Below are 18,598 nucleotides of genomic sequence, written 5' to 3' on the forward strand. Positions count from 1 at the left end.
TATGAATAAAAAGAACTGTTAAATACAAACACTAACTGGATTTTATATTTTAGGAACCCCCAACTCCTCTGAGAGCCAGAAAGGAAAGAAAAGTTTCCACCCTTGTCAGAGGTGCAAGACCCATGACACATTCTGACCTCAGATTTATATATATATGAAGGAAATCCTATACATTATTATCCAAAACAACTCAGTTCCATGCTAGCCCCTGAATTTCCTGCATTCTAAAATAGGATTTTTTCTTTACCTTAACAACATTTTAACATTTATAATAATTCTCACTATCCCATTACTTCTCCAAGGGAACAATCTTCTTCTCTGCCTCTCCCACTCCAAAGATGAATTAGAGCAAGAGAAAGAAGAGAAAGGAAAGAGAAAGAGATAAGGGGGATGGGGTAAAGGAGGAGATGGACCAGAGGGAACTATCATTCTCCATTGGAATGGCCTTTGCTCTTTGTCAAAAATAAGTTGACCATATTTGTACGGGCCTCTTTCTGAGCTCTGTTCTGTTCCATTGATCTATTTTTTAATTCTTTTTCCACGTCTTGTTATTATAGCTCTATACTAAATCTTGAAGTTGGGTTTTGTCAGAACTTCAGCTTTGTTCTTCAGTGTTGTTTTGTGATTTGGGGGGTTTGCCTTTTTGTATAAACTTTAGAATCAGTTTTTCAGTATCTATAAAGAAATTTGCTAGAAATTTGATTGTTGAATTTATAGGTGAAATTTAGAGAAACTGACATCTTTTTTATTATTGGTTGTTCAAAACATTACAAAGCTCATGACATATAATCTTTCATACATTTGATTCAAGTGAGTTATAAACTCCCATTTTTACCCCAAATAAAAATTGCAGAATCACATCAGTTACACATCCACATTTTTACATAATGCCATATTAGTGACTGTTGTATTCTGCTGCCTTTCCTATCCCCTACTATCCCCCCTCCCCTCCCCTCCCCTCCCATCTTCCCTCTCTACCTCATCTGTTGTTGTTCAGTTCTCTCCCTTGTTCCCCCCCCCACTTTCCCCTATAACGTTGAGGGTTTCCTTCCGTTTCCATGTAATTTCCCTTCTCTCTCCCTTTCCCTCCCACCACTCATCTCTGATTAATGTTAATCTTTTCCTCATGCTCTTCCTCCCTGCTGAGTTCTTAGTTGCTCTCCTTAAATCAAAGAAGACATTTGGCATTTGTTTTTTAAGGATTGGCTAGCTTCACTTAGCATAATCTGCCCTAATGCCATCCATTTCCCTGCAAATTCCATGATTTTGTCATTTTTTAGTGCTGCATAATACTCCATTGTGTATAAATGCCACATTTTTTGTTATCTATTCATCTATTGAAGGTCATCTAGGTTGGTTCCACAGTCTAGCTATTGTGAATTGTGCCGCTATGATCATTGATGTGGCAGTATCCCTATAGTACGCTCTTTTAAGGTCCTCAGGGAATAGTCCGAGAAGGGCAATAGCTGGGTCAAATGGTGGTTCCATTCCCAGCTTTCCCAGGAATCTCCATACTGCATTCCATATTGGCCACACCAATTTGCAGTCCCACCAGCAGTGTACAAGTGTACCCTTTTCCCCACATCCTCGCCAGCACTTGTTGTTGTTTGACTTCATAATGGCTGCCAATCTTACTGGAGTGAGATGGTATCTTAGGGTGGTTTTGATTTGCATTTCTTTGACTGCTAGAGATGGTGAGCATTTTTTCCTGTACTGATTGATTGTATGTCCTCCTCTGAGAAATGTCTGTTCAGGTCCTTGGCCCATTTGTTGATTGGGTTATTTGTTATCTTATTGTTTAATTTTTTGAGTTCTTTGTATATTCTGGAAATTAGGGCTCTATCTGAAGCGTGAGGAGTAAAGATTTGTTCCCAGGATATAGGCTCCCTATTTACTTCTCTTATTGTTCTCTTGCTGAGAAAAAACTTTTTAGTTTAAGTAAGTCCCATTTGTTTATTCTTGTTATTAACTCTTGGGCTATGGGCGTCCGTCCTATTAAGGAATTTGGAGCCTGACCCCACAATATGCAGATTGGAGCCAACTTTTTCTTCTATCAGGCGCAGGGTCTCTGATTTGATATCAAGCTCTTTGATCCATTTTGAGTTAACTTTTGTGCATGGCGAGAGAAAGGGGTTCAGCTTCATTTTGTTGCATATGGATTTCCAGTTTTCCCAGCACCATTTGTTGAAGATACTATCCTTCCTCCATTTCATGCTTTTAGCCCCTTTATCAAATTTAAGAAAGTTGTAATTTTGTGGATTGGTCTCTGTGTCCTCTCTTCTGTACCATTGGTCCACCTGCCTGTTTTGGTACCAGTACCATGCTGTTTTTGTTACTATTGCTCTGTAGTACAGTTTGAAATCTGGTATCGCTGTACCTCCAGATTCACACTTCCTGCTTAGAATTGCTTTTGCTGTTCTGGGTCTTTTGTTTTTCCATATGAATTTCATGATTGCTTTATCAATTTCTACAAGAAATGCCGTTGGGATTTTGATTGGCATCGCATTAAACCTGTAGAGAACTTTGGGTAATATCGCCATTTTGATGATGTTAGTTCTGCCTATCCATGAACAGGGTACATTTTTCCATCTTCTAAGATCTTCTATTTCTCTCTTTAGGGTTCTGTAGTTTTCATTGTATAAGTCTTTCACCTCTTTTGTTAGATTGATTCCCAAGTATTTTATTTTTTTTGAGGATATTGTGAATGGAGTGGTTTTCCTCATTTCCATTTCAGAAGTTCTGTTGCTGATATACAGGAATGCCTTTGATTTATGTGGGTTGATTTTATATCCTGCCAATTTGCTGAATTCATTTATTAACTCTAGCAGTTTCTTTGTAGACCCTTTTGGGTCTGTTAGATATATTATCATATCATCCGCAAATAGTGATAATTTAAGTTCTTCTTTTCCTATTTTTATGCCTTTAATTTCTTTTGTCTGTCTAATTGCTCTAGCTAGTATTTCAAGAACTAAATTGAATAGAAGTGGTGAGAGAGGGCATCCCTGTCTAGTTCCAGATTTTAGAGGGAATGCCTCCAGTTTTTCTCCATTTAGAATAATGCTAGCCTGAGGCTTAGCATATATAGCTTTTACAATGTTGAGGTTAGTTCCTGTTATCCCTAGTTTTTCTAGTGTTTTGAACATAAAGCATTTTGAACATTTGAACTTTGTCGATTGCTTTTTCTGCATCTATCGAGATGATCATATGGTTCTTATCTTTAAGTCTATTGATGTGGTGAATAACATTTATTGATTTCCGTATATTGAACCAGCCTTGCATCCCAGGGATGAATCCTACTTGATCATGGTGCACAATTTTTTTGATATGCTTTTGTATTCGATTCGCCAGAATTTTATTGAGAATTTTTGCATCCAAGTTCATTAGAGATATTGGTCTGTAGTTTTCTTTCTTTGAAGTGTCTTTGTCTGGTTTCGGGATCAGGGTGATATTGGCCTCATAGAATGAATTTGGAACAGCTCCTTCTTTTTCTATTTCTTGAAATAGCTTGAAAAGTATTGGTATTAATTCTTCTTTGAAGGTTTTGTAAAACTCTGCTGTATACCCATCCTGTCCAGGGCTTTACTTGGTTGGTAGTCTTTTGATGGCTTCTTCTATTTCTTCCTTTGTATTGGTCTGTTTAAATTGTGTGTGTCTTCCTGACTCAATCTGGGCAGATCATATGACTTAAGAAATTTATCGATATCTTCACTATCTTCTATTTTATTGGAATATAGGGTTTCAAAATACTTTCTAATTATCTTCTGTATTTCTGTAGTGTCTGTTGTGATATTGCCTTTTTCATCTCATATGTTAGTAATTTGAGTTCTCTCTCTTCTTCTCTTCATTAGCATGGCTAAGGGTCTGTCGATTTTATTTATTTTTTCAAAGAACCAACTTTTAGTTTTATCAATTTTTTCAATTTTTTTTGTTTCAATTTCGTTGATTTCCGCTCTGATTTTAATTATTTCTTGTCTTCTACTACATTTGATGTTGTTTTGCTCTTCCTTTTCTAGGGTTTTAAGATATAGTGTGAGTTCATTTATTTGTTGTTTTTTTTCTTTTTTTGAGGAATGAACTCCAGGAAATGAATTTCCCTCTTAAAACTGCTTTCATTGTGTCCCATAGATTCCGGTATGTTGTGTCTGTATTTTCATTTATCTCTAAGAATTTTTTGATTTCCTCCTTTATGTTTTCTGTAACCCATTGATCATTCAGTAACATATTGTTCATTTTCCAGGTGATGCAGGATTTTTCCTTCCTTCTTTTATCATTGATTTCCAGTTTCATTCCATTATGATCAGATAAGATGCATGGTATTATCTCCACACCTTTATATTTACTAAGAGTTGCCCTATGGCATAATATATGGTCTATCTTTGAGTAGGATCCATGTGCTGCTGAGAAGAACGTGTATCCACTTGATGATGGTTGATATATTCTGTATATGTCGGTTAAGTCTAGATTATTGATTGCGTTATTGAGTTTTATAGTTTCTTTGTTCAGCTTTTGTCTAGAGGATCTGTCCAATGGCGAGAGCGGTGTGCTGAAGTCCCCCATAATTATTGTGTTGTAGTCTATTTGACTCTTGAACTTGAGGAGAGTTTGTTTTATGAACGTTGCAGCACCATTGTTTGGTGCATACAAATTGATAATTGTTATGTCTTGATGATGGATGGTTCCTTTTAACAGTATATAGTGTCCTTCTTTATCCCTTTTGATTAATTTAGGTTTGAAGTTGATTTTATTTGATATGAGTATGGCCACTCCTGCTTGCTTTCGAGGGCCATGTGAGTGGTATGATTTTCCCCAACCTTTCACCTTCAGCCTGTGTATGTCTTTTCCTATCATATGAGTCTCCTGAAGGCAGAATATTGTTGGATTTGTTTTTTTAATCCAGGTTACTAGCCTGTGTCTCTTGATTGGTGAATTTAAGCCATTAACATTTAAGGTTACAATTGAAATATGGTTTGTATTTCCAGTCATGTTTATTTAGTTATTTATTTTAGTTTGGCTAGTTTTTCCTCTTTGGTTATTTTTCTCCCCCTTTACTGAGATACTTCCCACTGTTAGTTTTGGGCGCTATTTTTCAATTCCTCTTCTTGTAGTATTTTGCTCAAAATGCTTTGCAGTGCTGGTTTTCTGGCTGCGAATTCTTTTAGCTTTTGTTTATCGTGAAATATTTTAATTTCATTGTCAAATCTGAAGCTTAATTTTGCTGGATACAGTATTCTTGGTTGGAATCCATTATTTTTCAGCGTTTGAAATATGTTGTTCCCGGATCTTCTCGCTTTCAAAGTCTGTGATGAAAAATCAGTCGTTAACCTAATTCATTTACCCCTGAATGTAATCTGCCTCTTTTCTCTCATAGCTTTTAATATTCTCTCCTTGTTCTGTATGTTAGCTATCTTCATAATTATTTGTCTTGGAGTTGGTCTATTATGGTTTTGGATGTTTGGGGTCCTGTAGGCTTCCAGGATTTGGCAATCCATTCCATCTTTCATCTCTGGGAAGTTTTCTAGGATTATTTCATTTAATAAGTTTTCCATTCCTTTGGTTTGAAACTCTGTGCCTTCTTCTATCCCAATGACTCTCAAATTTGGTTTTTTTATGAGATCCCATATCTCTTGGATAGATTGCTCGTGAGATTTAAGCATCTTTTCTGTGTTGACTATATTCTTTTCAAGTTGATAAACTTTGTCTTCATTATCTGATGTTCTGACTTCTACTTGATCTAGTCCATTTGTAATATTCTCATTAGAGTTTTTAATCTGGCTTACGGTTTCTTGCATTTCCAGGATTACTGTTTGTTTTGTTTTTTTAAATCTCTATCTCCTGGTAAAGCTCGTTCTTTGCAGCTTGAATTTGTTTGTTTAGTTTGTTTTCAAAATATACTTTCATTGCTTGGACTTGCTGTCTCATGTCTTCTCTAATATTCCATTCCATCTGAGTTAGGTATGCCTTGATTTCTTTCCCTGTCCATGTTTCTGATGCTTCTAGGTCCTCCTGTAGATTTAAGTTGTTCTGCATTGTTTATAATCCTTTTTTCCCTTGTTTTTTCATGTTGTTCATGTTACTTTCCAGCTCTGTTTGACTGCTTTGTAACTGCTTTCTCCTATACATTTGTTTTAGCTTTGTATATCTCTGTTGTCCCTCCTTTGTGGTGGGAGATTATGCCTAGAAATGTTGGGCTTTATTGTACTTTAAAGCTGATTCATTCAATTCATAAAAGGCTTCCAGGTTCTGTATGCATATAGTGATTTGTTGTTTGTCTTAGGACTATATGTTTAGGTTAGGTGCTATGGTGGTACGATGGTTAGTATGTCTTGGCTACTTTAGAAGATTGCTCTACTGAAGGTGGATACTAACAGGCAATTGGATCAGGATGTTGGTAGTAGGTAGGTATTTAGGAGCCCTATAGACAGCCTCGAGACATTCACCTATTTACATTTAGACAATTACACGTAATGGAAGTCGTAATGCTTGGGATGAAAGTTGCGGGGTAGGGGAATGAAGGTGCTCTTAAAAAGAAAGAAGGAGAGAGAGAGAGATAGATTAGAAGAGAATGAAAAGAACCATAAAACTTGAAATGGGAAAGAAAGAGAGAAGGAAAAGGGGAGAAAGGAACAGAGAGAGAAGAAGAAAAAAAATATTGAAGTCTTAGAGATCCACTTTCTTCTCTTCCAGTAGGCGGAGCTGTGCCCTCCGAGCGGAGCTTCTGCCCTCCACCTGCCAATAGCAATCCCTGTAAGGCGTCTCCTGGGAGTCTCTCAGACTTGTCAGTCCAGAGCCGTTTCACTTCTCCGGCCCTTCCCCTCCTTCCTCCTGTCAGCCAGCCAGCCAGGTCCTGTTCACCAGAAGCGATTCCCCAGAGATCTAGTTACACTTGCAGCCCCCCCTCCCCCCCTCACCGTGTGTCCCATTTAAGCCCCAGTGCTATGGTAAACTGGTGGCTAAGACCTTGGGAGTCACCGCTGGTTATATGGGGGGTTGGGGGTCTGGGATCCCCTCTGCTTCCCTACAGACACGACCCCTGAGAGGTCCCTGAAGTTTCCTGGCTGCTTGTATCTGGATGGGGAGGGAGTCACACACCTGCTAAAGTGGATTCTGCTGGGAAGGAATTCCATCGGCCGAACTCCAATAATGTCACCTCTCTGCTATGGCGGGCCCCAGGCTCCTTGCCAGAGTGTCCGAAGGGGGGGTGGGACTGGTCCGTCCCCGGTTGGCCTCAGCTCCAGGCTCGCTATTTCATGAAGGCTTGGCTAAAGACTTCTTCCTGCCAAGCTGCGTCTCGGAGGCTAGCGGGACACAGTCACGTTGGCTGTGGGCGGACGAGCCGGCAGCCGCACTGCAGCGAGCCAACTGCAGCTGGTGAATCTGGACCTCTGCGTCTCATTGCAGGGATTTGTTCATCTGGGGCAAACTGTCGCTTCAAAAAATCCTAGTAGCCCCCGGCCGTTCTCTCTTCAGTGGAATTTTGCTAGGAGATTCTCAGTTGGTAGAATCTAAGCGTTATCTATGCGTCTTTATGACCCCATCACTGGGAGGGTATTGAAAGCGCTGCTTCTCCGCCCGCCGCCATGTTGGATCTCCTCGAGAAACTGACATCTTAACACTAGTTTTCCTAGATATGAACATGGTTTATCTGTTCATTTATTTAGGTCTCTTTGGCTTCTTTTATCAGAGCACTGTAGTTTTTCTCATGTAGATCTAGTACATGTTTTATTGGATTTAAAGTTATTTCATTTTTAATGCTAATATATAATCATGTTATATTTTTTATTTCAAATTCCACATATTCTTCACTTATACTTGACTTCTTTATATTAACCTGTATCGGGCAAACTTACCATCATTATTGGTTCCTGTTTTGTTTTGTCATTTGGGGGTAGATTTTATATATAGACAATCATGACATCTGTGAACAAAGTGTTTTACTTCTTTCTTTCCAATCTGTATAGCTTTTATTTCCTTTTATTGCTCTATTGCATTAGCTAGGGCTTCTACTTGAATAAGACTGTTAAGGGGGCTGAATTCATTTTTAAATCTTTGGAAATTATTCCTTTTTGCCTGACAGGGAGATACTTAAATGATATCTTCTGTGTTTCTTCTTTTTTAATTGTTTTTAATTATGAAAGGTTGTAAGTAAAGAAGAGTGCATGAAATATGTATTGGCAGTTTAAGAAATAATTATAAAATGAACACCTCTGTATCCACTATCAAACCAAGAAGTAGAATGTTTTCAACTCTCCAGTAATTCTTTCCTGTGTTCCTTCCTAATCATATAAGGTTCCCTTAAAATTTGTTTCATACTTTATGATGCTTATATCCTCGGGTCTAAAGGTTACTGAATGCAATGAATATATGGATTTTAGCCAACTCCTTTCTAAACATAATGATATGTTTCATCTGATTTTGCTAAACTTTTATTCATTTGTTTCATTTTTAGCTGAATGAGGAAGCCCAAGAATATATATTGAACCTTTTCCAACGTTATGTTGATGAAGGTTTACATTTTATCAACAAAAAGTGCACCCAAGCAATCCCACAAGTGGACATCAGCAAAGTTACTACCCTCTGTTGCTTATTAGAGTCTTTGATATTGGGAAAAGATGGAATTAACTTGACAATGGTATGAAGGGTTTTCTTACTGTTGTGAAGCTAAGAAAATGAAATATTGTAAGATACTTTTCAAATAATTAACTCTAAATTTTCTGAAATATAGGTCATTGATTTTAAAGTTAATTTTTCAGAGAAGTAATGACTATTATTAGTTTCATAGAAGCTCAAAGTTAGAAGAAATGTTAGAGGTCCTATAGTTTAGTCCTCTACTCAATTTTCAATTCACATGCAGTGTACAACATAGTCTCAATCTGCTTAAATAACTTTATGCATGCATTTAGAAAAGTTATAATAGGCAGCTGAAAGACAACTTTGAGCTGTTTTTTCTACATATGCCTTTCCATTCATTGTCTCTTCAATATTTAGTTATGTAGATAAGAAAATTCCATTTTGTGAGCCATTAAACATATGTGGTACAACTTAAGATTTTTCTTATGTTTATTTATGAAATATTAAAACTATTTTCTTTATTTTTTAGGAACAAGTGAAATTGAACACTGTGCTATGCCAGACATTTGTATTCTGTTACTTATGGTCTTTGGGTGGAAACCTAAATGAAAATCATTGGGATTCTTTTGATACATTTATCAGAACACAATTTGATGATAACCCTGATGCCAGAGTAAGAACAAAATAAATTTAAAATCATAATTTTGAATCATTAAAAATAAATTTTAAGATTACAATTCTAAAAATCTTAATTCCACAAAATAATTATTCACTAAGAAGATTTTTTAAATTTTATTTATTTTTATTTTTTATTTTTATTTTTTTAAGGGAGAAAGAAAGAGAGAGAGAATTTTTGATATTTATTTTTTAATTATCGGCGGACACAACATCTTTGTTTGTATGTGGTCCTAAGAATCGAACCTGGGCCGCACGCATGCCAGGCAAGCGCGCTACCACTTGAGCCACATCCCCAGCCCTATTTTTTATTTTTTAATTTGTTCTAATTAGTTATACATGACAGTAGAATGTATTTTAACACATGGTATACAAATGGAGCATAACTTCCCCTTCCTCTGGCTGAACATTGTGTAGAGTCACACCAATAGTGTAAACATACATGTATATCGGGTAATAATGTCCATCTCATTCCACCATCCTTCCCATCCCCATACTCCATCCCTTCCCCTCACTCCCCTTTGTACAATCCAAAGTTCCTTTATTATTCCCCACCCCTGCCCATTATGGAATAGCATTCACTTACCAGAGAAAACATTTAGGCTTTGGGTTTGGGCATTTGGCTTATTTTACTTAGAATGATATTCTCCAGCTCAATCCATTTACCTGTAAATGCCATAATTTCATCTTCTTTAAGGGTGAGTAATATTCAGTTATGCATATGTATCACAATTTTCTTTATCCAGTCATCTGTTAAAGGACATTTAATTGGTTTAGCTATTGTGAATTGAGTTGCTATAATCATTGATGTGATGTAGCTGCATTACTATAGTATGCTGACTTTATGTCCTTTGGGTACAAACCAAGGAGTGGGATAGCTGGGTCAAATAGTGGTTCCATTCCAAGTTTTCTAAGGAATCTCAATACTCCTTTCCAGAGTGATTGCACCAATTTTCAGTCCCACCAGCAATCTAAGAGTGTCCCTTTTCTCCCACATCCTCACCAACACTTACAGTTGCTTGTATTCTTGATAATTGCTATTCTGACTGGAGTCAGATGAAATCTTAGTTTTGATTTGCATTTCTCTAATTGCTAGAGATGTTAAACATTTTTTCATATGTTTGTTGATCAATTGTATTTCTTCTTCTGTGCAATGTCTGTTCAGTTCCTTAGCCCGTTTATTGATTGGGTTATTTGTTTTTTTTAGTATTAAGTTTTTTGAGTTCTTTATACATGCTGGAGATTAGTGCTCTATCTGATGTGCTTGTGGTAGATTTCTTCCATTCTCTAGGCTCTCTCTTCATGTTATTGATTGTTTCTTTTGCTGAGAAGAAGCTTTTTAGTTTGAATCCATCCGATTTATTGATTCTTGCTTTTACTTCTTGCCCTTTAAGAGTCTGGTTAGGGAAGTCAGTTCCTAAGCCATCATGGTGGAGATTTGGTCCTACTTTTCCCTTTATTGGGCACAGGGTCTCTGTTCTAGTGCCTAAGTCTTTGATCCACTTTGAGTTCATTTTAATGCAGGGTGAGAGATAGAGGTTTAATTTCATTTTTCTACATATGGATTTCCAGTTTTCCCAGCTTCATTTGTTGAATAGGCTATCTTTTCTCTAATGTATCTTTTTGGTGCCTTTGTCTAGTATCAGATAACAGTATTTATGTGGGTTTGTGTCTGTATCTTCTATTCTGTACCATTGGTCTACATGTACATTCTGGTGCCAATTACTATGCCATTTTTGTTATTACTGCTCTGTAGTATAGTTTAAGGTCTGATATATGGTGATGCCTCCTATTTGCTAATGAATGCTTTGGCTAATCTGGGTCTCTTATTTTTCCAAATGATGAACACTACTGAAATGCAGAAAATAATTAGAAACTATTGAATATTTATACTCCAATAAAGCAGACATTCTCAAAGACATCAACACATTTCTAGAGACATATGAACTACTCAAACTTAATCAAGAGGGAATACACAATTTAAATAGATCAATTTTAAGCAATGAAATAGAAGATACTATCAAAAGCTTACCAACCAAGAAAAGCCAAGGACCAGACAGATTATCAGCCAAGTTCTATAAGACCTTTAAAGAAGAATAAACACCAGTACTCCTCAAATTATTCCATGAAATAGATAAGGAGGGAACCCTTCCAAACTCTTTCTATAAGGCTAGTATCACCCTGATACCCAAACCAGACAAAGACACATCAAAGAAAGAAAACTTCAGACCAATATCCCTGATAAACATAGATGTGAAAATTCCCATTAAAATCCTGGCAAATCACATATTAAAACATATTAAAAGATAATGCACCAGGATCAAATGGGGTTCATCCCAGGGATGCAAGGTTGGTTCAATATAAAAAAAATCAATAAACATAATTCATCACATCAATAGACTTATAGACAAGAATCATATGATCATCTCAATAAATGCAGAAAAAAAGTGTTTGACAAAATACAGCACCTCTTCATGTTCAAAACACTAGAAAAAAACAGGAAGAGTAGGAACATACCAAGCCGAACATCATTTTAAATGGAAAAAAATTGAAAGCATTCCTCTAAAAACTGGAACAAGACAGGGATGCCCTCTTTCACAATTTCTATTCAACATAGTCCTGGAAACTCTAGCCAGAGTAAACAGACAAAAGAAATTAAAGGAATACAAATAGGAAAAGAAGAACTCAAATTATCACTATTTGCTGACAACATGATTCTAAATTTAGAAATCCAAAAAAATTTCACCAGAAAACTCCTAGAGCTAATAAATGAATTCAGCAAAGTATCAGGATATAAAATCAACACCTATAAGTCAAATGCATTTCTATACATCAATTATGAATCCACTGAAAGAGAAATTAGGAAAATTATTCCATTCACAATAGTCTCAAAAAAAAATACTAAGATTTTTTTTTTTTAGAGAGAGAGAATTTTTTAATATTTATTTATTTTTAGTTTTCGGTAGACACAACATCTTTATTTTATTTTTATATGGTGCTGAAGATCAAACTTAGCGCCCTATGCGTGCCAGGTGAGCGTGCTACAGCTTGAGCCACATCCCCAGCCCCTAAGATTTTTTATTTCATTTTTTCAACCATAGATAACATTTTATTGTATTTTTTAAAAATTTAGAAGTCCTTTTTCATTATAAAGAAATTAAGGTGTGGAGTCCATTAAAACTCTTTACAATAGATGAATATTAAATTCTAGCTTGTTAATTTATTTTACTGATTTTTAGACTTGTATTTTCAGCACAGTATTCCATAAATTGCATGAGATGGTCAATAATTAATATAAACTGGTTTTGATTTGCACTTCTCTAATTGCTAGAGATGATGAACATTTTTTCATATATTTGTTGATTGATTGTATATCCTCTTCTGAGAAGTGTCTGTTCAGGTCCTTGGCCCATTTATTGATTGGGTTATTTGCTTTTTTTAGTGCTTAGCTTTTTGAGTTCTTTATTTATTCTAGAGTTTAGGCTCTATCTGATGTGTGAGGGGTAAAAATTTGCCCCTCAGGTTGTAGGCTCTCTGTCACCTCTCAGATTGTTTTTTTTGCTGAGTAGAAACTTTGTAGTTTGATTCCATCCCATTTATTGATTCTTGGTTTTAATTCTTACACTATAGGAGTCTTATTAAGGACGTTGAGGCCTAATCCCACATGATGAAAATTAAAGCCTACTTTTTCTTCTATTAGACGCAGAGTCTCTGGTTTAATTCCTAGGTCTTTGATCCATTTTGAGTTAAGTTTTGTGTCTGGTGAGAGATAGGAGTTTAATTTCATTTTGTTACAGATGGATTTCCAGTTTTCCGAGCACCATTTGTTGAAGAGGCTATCTTTTCTCCAATGCATATTTTTGGTGCCTTTGTCTAATATAAGATAATTGTGGGCTGGGGATGTGGCTCAAGCGGTATCGCGCTCGCCTGGCATGCGTGCGGCCTGGGTTCTATCCTCAGCACCACATACAAACAAAGATGTTGTGTCCGCCGAAAACTACAAAATAAATATTTAAAAATTCTCTCTCTCTCTCTCTCTCTCTCTCTTTCTTTAAAAAAAATAATTGTAATTTTGTGGGTTAGTCTCTATGTTCTCTATTCTGTACCATTGGTCTACCAGTCTGTTTTGGTGCCAATAGCATGCTGTTTTTGTTACTATTGCTCTGTAGTATAGTTTAAGGTCTGGTATAGTGATGCCACCTGCTTCGCTCTTCCTGCGAAGGATTATTTTAGCTATTCTGAGTCTCTTATTTTTCCAGATGAATTTCATGATTGCTTTTTCTATTTCTATGAGGAATGCCATTGGATTTTGATCGAAATTGCATTAAATCTGTGTAGTGCTTTTGGTAGTATGGTCATTTTGATAATATTAATTCTGCCTATCCAAAAGCAAGGTAGATCTTTCCATCTTCCATGGGAAGCAGTATGGAAATTCCTTGGAAATCTGGAAATGGAACCACCAGTTGACCCAGCTATCCCTCTTCTCAGTCTATACCCAAAGGACTTAAAAAGAGCATACTACAGGGACACAGCCACATCAATGTTTATATCAGCACAATTCACAATAGCTAAACTGTGGAGCCAACCTAGATGCCCTTCAGTAGATGAGTGGATTAAAAAAAATGCGGCTTATATACACAATGGAATTTTACTCAGCATTAAAAGAGAATAAAATCATGGCATTTGCAGGTAAATGGATGGTGTTGGAGAAGATAATGCTAAGTGAAGTTAGCCAATCCCAAAAATCCAAATGCCAAATGTTTTCTCTGATATAAGGAGGCTGACTCATAGTGGGGTAGGGAGGCAGGAGCATGGAAGAAATAGATGAATTCTAGATAGGGAAGAGGGGAGGGAGGGAAAGGGAGGGGCCAGAGGATTAGCAAGAATGGTGGAATGTGATGGACATCATTATCCAAAGTACATTTATGAAGACATGAATTGAGTGTCAACATACTTTATATACAAACAGAGATATGAAAAATTGTGGTATATATGTGTAATAAGAATTGTAATGCAAAAAATAAAAAAGGATTTTGTTAAATTGTTTGGCCCAACAATAGACTAATGTAAGTGTTCTGAGCATGTTTAAGGTAAGCCAAGCTATGGGGTTCAATAAGTTAGGTTTATCAAAAGCATTTTGAACTTATGATATTTTCAGTTTGCAATGAGTTTAGCAGTATGTAACACTATCAAGAGTCAAATTTATACATACATAAATTTCCTAGTTTTGTGTGTTGAGGAGCTAGAAATAACACTTTGATGAAAATGTGCATACCTAGTATGCTACTTTCTAACCACTGTTCTCCACAGAGAACCTACCATCCTTAGTGAAATAATCACTTTCAGAACTGAGGCAGAGAAAGTACACAATAACCTCAAATATTTTATTTCAGATAGTAAAAACAAAAAGTGCTCAAAAAATGTTGAGACATGTCAGAAAAAATGCAGAATGGAGTCCAAAGGGAACTCCAACCAGTCAAAACTGCATAGTTTTGAACATCAAATACTAGTAGAGTGGAATTATGACCCTCTGAAGGAAATAAAAATCTATGAGGTCATACTGATAACAAAACTATGCTTAATCAAACAAATTAGTAGAAGAAAAAGCTCTTCCTAATCTACAGTGAAGGAATTATGGATACAGTTAGAAAATCATCACCTTGCAAATATTATTGTAAAATTGATTAAGGAAGACATATTCAATGGATGACAAATTAGCGAGTGAATGTTTGATCAGAAGCATTATTTATGTAGTTCCAAAGTATCTCCACAAATTTCTGATTAATTGCAAAAATAAAAATAGTATCTTTAGTAAAGAAACATTGAAGACAACACCTTAAGAATGTGATCAGTTTAACTTCATTAATATCAGGACACCCCTGTGCCTTCCTCCCAACAATGGTACACTACAAAGTGTACAATGTTGCTTCTGTGAAATCCTTTTGAAAAATGCATCACTTGAATCTAATCATGAGAGGGCACCAGGAAAATCCAAACAGGGACATTTTTATCAAATAAACTAGCCTGTATACTTTAAATATGTCTATGTCATGAGCCACAAAGAAAGTTGAAGAGCTTTTCTAGATGAAAAGAGACTAAAGATACATAGCCTAATGGAATGTATGATTCTGGACTGGATATCAGACTTGAAAAAACATAGCTATAAATGACATTACTGAAATAGATGGCAATATTTGAATATATAAGTTAGTTAGTTAGTATGTCAGTGTTCAATCTTGATTTTGATTATTTTATAAGTGTTATGTAATAAAATATTCTTGTTCTTAGAAAATAAACACTCAGCTGTTTAGGATAAGGTGGAATAATGTATACAACTGACTCTCAGGAATAAGTTAATGAGAAAGCAAATAGGACAAAACACTGAACAATCCATTGATCTAAGTAAATGATATATGAGAATTATTTGTACTATTATTTTAACTTTTCTAAATTTTGTAAAAATTGTATCAAAATTAAAATTTATCAAAAAATTTAAAAGGATGTCCCAAGAATAGAAGACCTAATGAACCTAAGATTTTCTAATAGATATGAAACCCTGCTGCATCTTTAAAGTGATTGTATTATAATTAAGCAGTATAAAACAGATTGGGGACTATAGGGAGTTTGAGACAGACAGACAAACCCCAACTAGCTCCAGAGAAGTGATCTGGATCATCCACAGTCAGCAAGAGGTGACCCAAATCAATTATTCAGCGTTCAAATCAGTAAATATGTATTTAAAGCCTATTAGATCATAGTACCATTCTGGAAACTGGGGGTAAAGCAAGTAACCAAAGTATCTAACTTTATACAGCTTACATTTCAGTTAAGGGAGTCAGGAATAGACTAATATACAAGACATTAGTTGGTGATAAATGCTTTAGAGAAAAATAAGTCCAAGTAAAGCTGATAGGGAGTGCCAGGAAGTAGCAAAGAACTGGTTCATTTATGATAGGAAAGTTTTAGTAATAAAGGCCATATTTTTAGAGTCCTGTATTAGTCAGATTTTTAATGCTGTTACCAAAACACCTGACACAAGCAACTTACAGAAGGAATGATTTATTTTGGCTCATATTTTAGGAGGTTTTAGCCAATGGTCAGCTGGCTCCATCACTTTGGGCCTACGTTAAGGTAGAAGGACAATGGTGAAGGAAAAGTGCTCATCTCATTGCAGCTGGAAAGGAGGAAGAAAAGGAATGGGCCAGGGAGCAGATATGCCTTTCCAGATCATGTCCCCAGCAACCTACTTCCTCCAAATAGGCCCTATGTCCTACAGTTTCCGCTGCCTTCCAATAATCCCTTCAAATTATTGATCAAATTATTGATCAATTCAATTATTGATCAATGATTATTCCACCAATGAGGTTAGAACCCTAATGGTCCAGTAATTGCCCAAAAGTCCCACCTCTGAACCTTGCTGCATTGGGGAACATGCTTTCAAGTATATGAGTTTGGGGGAGACATTTCAGATTTAATTAATAACAACTCCTGAAGAAAGTCAAGGAGCTAGCAATAATTTAAGGGGCAAGTATTTCAGTTAGAAGGAAAAGTACAAAGATCATTAAACACTAAGGCACTTGGCAATTCTGAAAAATAACGGAAAGGGTAGTGAGCTCAGAGTGGAATGGCCAAATGGGAAGGTACTAAGAGATAAAGTTAGAGGTGTCTTAGCGAGGGGAGGGATGAATATGTAGAACTTAGAGGCTATTGTACACTTTGAAAATCTTTTCATTTAGTTCTTTTCCTTTGTTAGTGAATAGCCATTGATAGACTGTGACCAGAGGATATTTGGCAGAGCAGTTCGAGAAAACTGTCCTGGCAGTAGTCATTCCATCTGAGCAGCAGGAGGGAGTCCAGATGCAAAGTTGGATTCTTTTTCCTGTCTGCAAGTACCAATGAATGAGTTACTAGATTTGTGTTCCTTGTCTCAATTAAGAGCCTTATAGCCATGTAATACTAGTCAGAACTTAAGGTTTGTTACAGTCTCAACTCACATCCCTATAGCAAGTGAAACACTAAATTCAATGAACTTTATCACCTAAATATTTTTTCAAATATGTTCTCTCTTCATCCTCACTGTCTCTGAATCATTTATGTACTTACCATTTCTTCTCTGAGCTATAGAATAGCCTATTTCTTTTTAAAAATTAATTAATTTATCCTAATTAGGTATATATGACAGCAGAATGCATTTTGATTCATTGTACACAACTGCAGCATAACTTTTCATTTCTCTGATTATACACAATGTAGTGTCTCATGATATGTGCAGTCACACATGTACCTAGGGCAGTAATGTCCATTTCATTCCACCATCTTTCCTGCCGTTGCCATGCCCATGTACCCTCCTCCACTCTCCCTCCCCTTTGCGCAATCACAGTTCCTCCATTTTTCCCATCCCCCTCACCCACGTCATACGTCAGCATCCCCTTATCAGAGAGAACATTCAGCCTTAGGTTTTGGGGGGACTGGCTTATTTCTCTTAGCATGATATTCTCCAACTCCACCCATATACCTGCAAATGCCATAATTTTATTCTCTTTTAATCCTGAGTAATATTCCATTGTGTATATATGCCATGATTTCTTTATCTATTCATATTTTGAAGGGCATCTAGGTTGGTTCCACAGGTTAGCTATTGTAAATTGAGTTGCTATAAACATTGAGGTAGCTGCATTTCTATAACATGCTGACTTTAAGTCCTTTGGGTACAAACCAAGGAGTGGGATAGCTGAGTCAAATGGTGATTCCGTTCCAAGTTTTCTAAGGAATCTCCATACTCCTTTCCTGTGTGGTTTCACCAATTTGTAGTGTGTGAGTGTGCCTTTTCCCCCATTGCTGGTTGCACCAGCAATGTGTGAGTGTGCCTTTTCCTTCACATCCTCGCCCACACTTATTGTTGCTCTTGATAATTGCCATTTTGATTGGAGTGAGATGAAATCGCAGAGTAGTTTTGATTTGCATTTACTAAAGGTGTTGAACATTTTTTCATATATTTGTTGATCAATTGTATATCTTCTGAGAAGTGTCTGTTAAGTTCCTTAGCCCATTTATTGATTGGGTTATTTGGGTTTTTGGTATTAAGTTTTTTGAGTTCTCTATATAATCCTGAAGATTAGTGCTCTATCTGGCATGCGTGTGTCAAAAATTTGCTCCTAAAATGTAGGCTTTCTCTTCACCTCATTGATTGTTTCTTTTGCTGAGGATAAGCTTTTTAGTTTGAATTCTTGATTTTATTTCTTGCACTTTAGGAGGCATATTAAGGAAATTAGGGACAAATACAATGTGATGGAGATTGGGCCTACTTTTTCTTCAATTAGGCACAGGGTCCTGGTCTAATTCCTAGGTCCTTGAT

General features: G+C 36.2%; 1 protein-coding gene across 1 annotated transcript in view; it reads left to right on the forward strand.

The window, feature by feature from the left end:
• The window catches only part of Dnah6 (dynein axonemal heavy chain 6), a 253,675-nt gene that overhangs the window by 117,337 nt on the left and 117,740 nt on the right, over positions 1-18,598 (forward strand). Inside the window, exons 36-37 of the mRNA XM_076832916.2 lie at positions 8,447-8,629; positions 9,098-9,241. Coding sequence (XP_076689031.2) covers positions 8,447-8,629; positions 9,098-9,241 — 327 coding nt within the window. The remainder of the gene's footprint in view (positions 1-8,446; positions 8,630-9,097; positions 9,242-18,598) is intronic.

The sequence above is a fragment of the Callospermophilus lateralis genome, chromosome 14 (genome assembly GCF_048772815.1).
Source record: "Callospermophilus lateralis isolate mCalLat2 chromosome 14, mCalLat2.hap1, whole genome shotgun sequence".
Lineage (NCBI taxonomy): Eukaryota > Metazoa > Chordata > Mammalia > Rodentia > Sciuridae > Callospermophilus > Callospermophilus lateralis.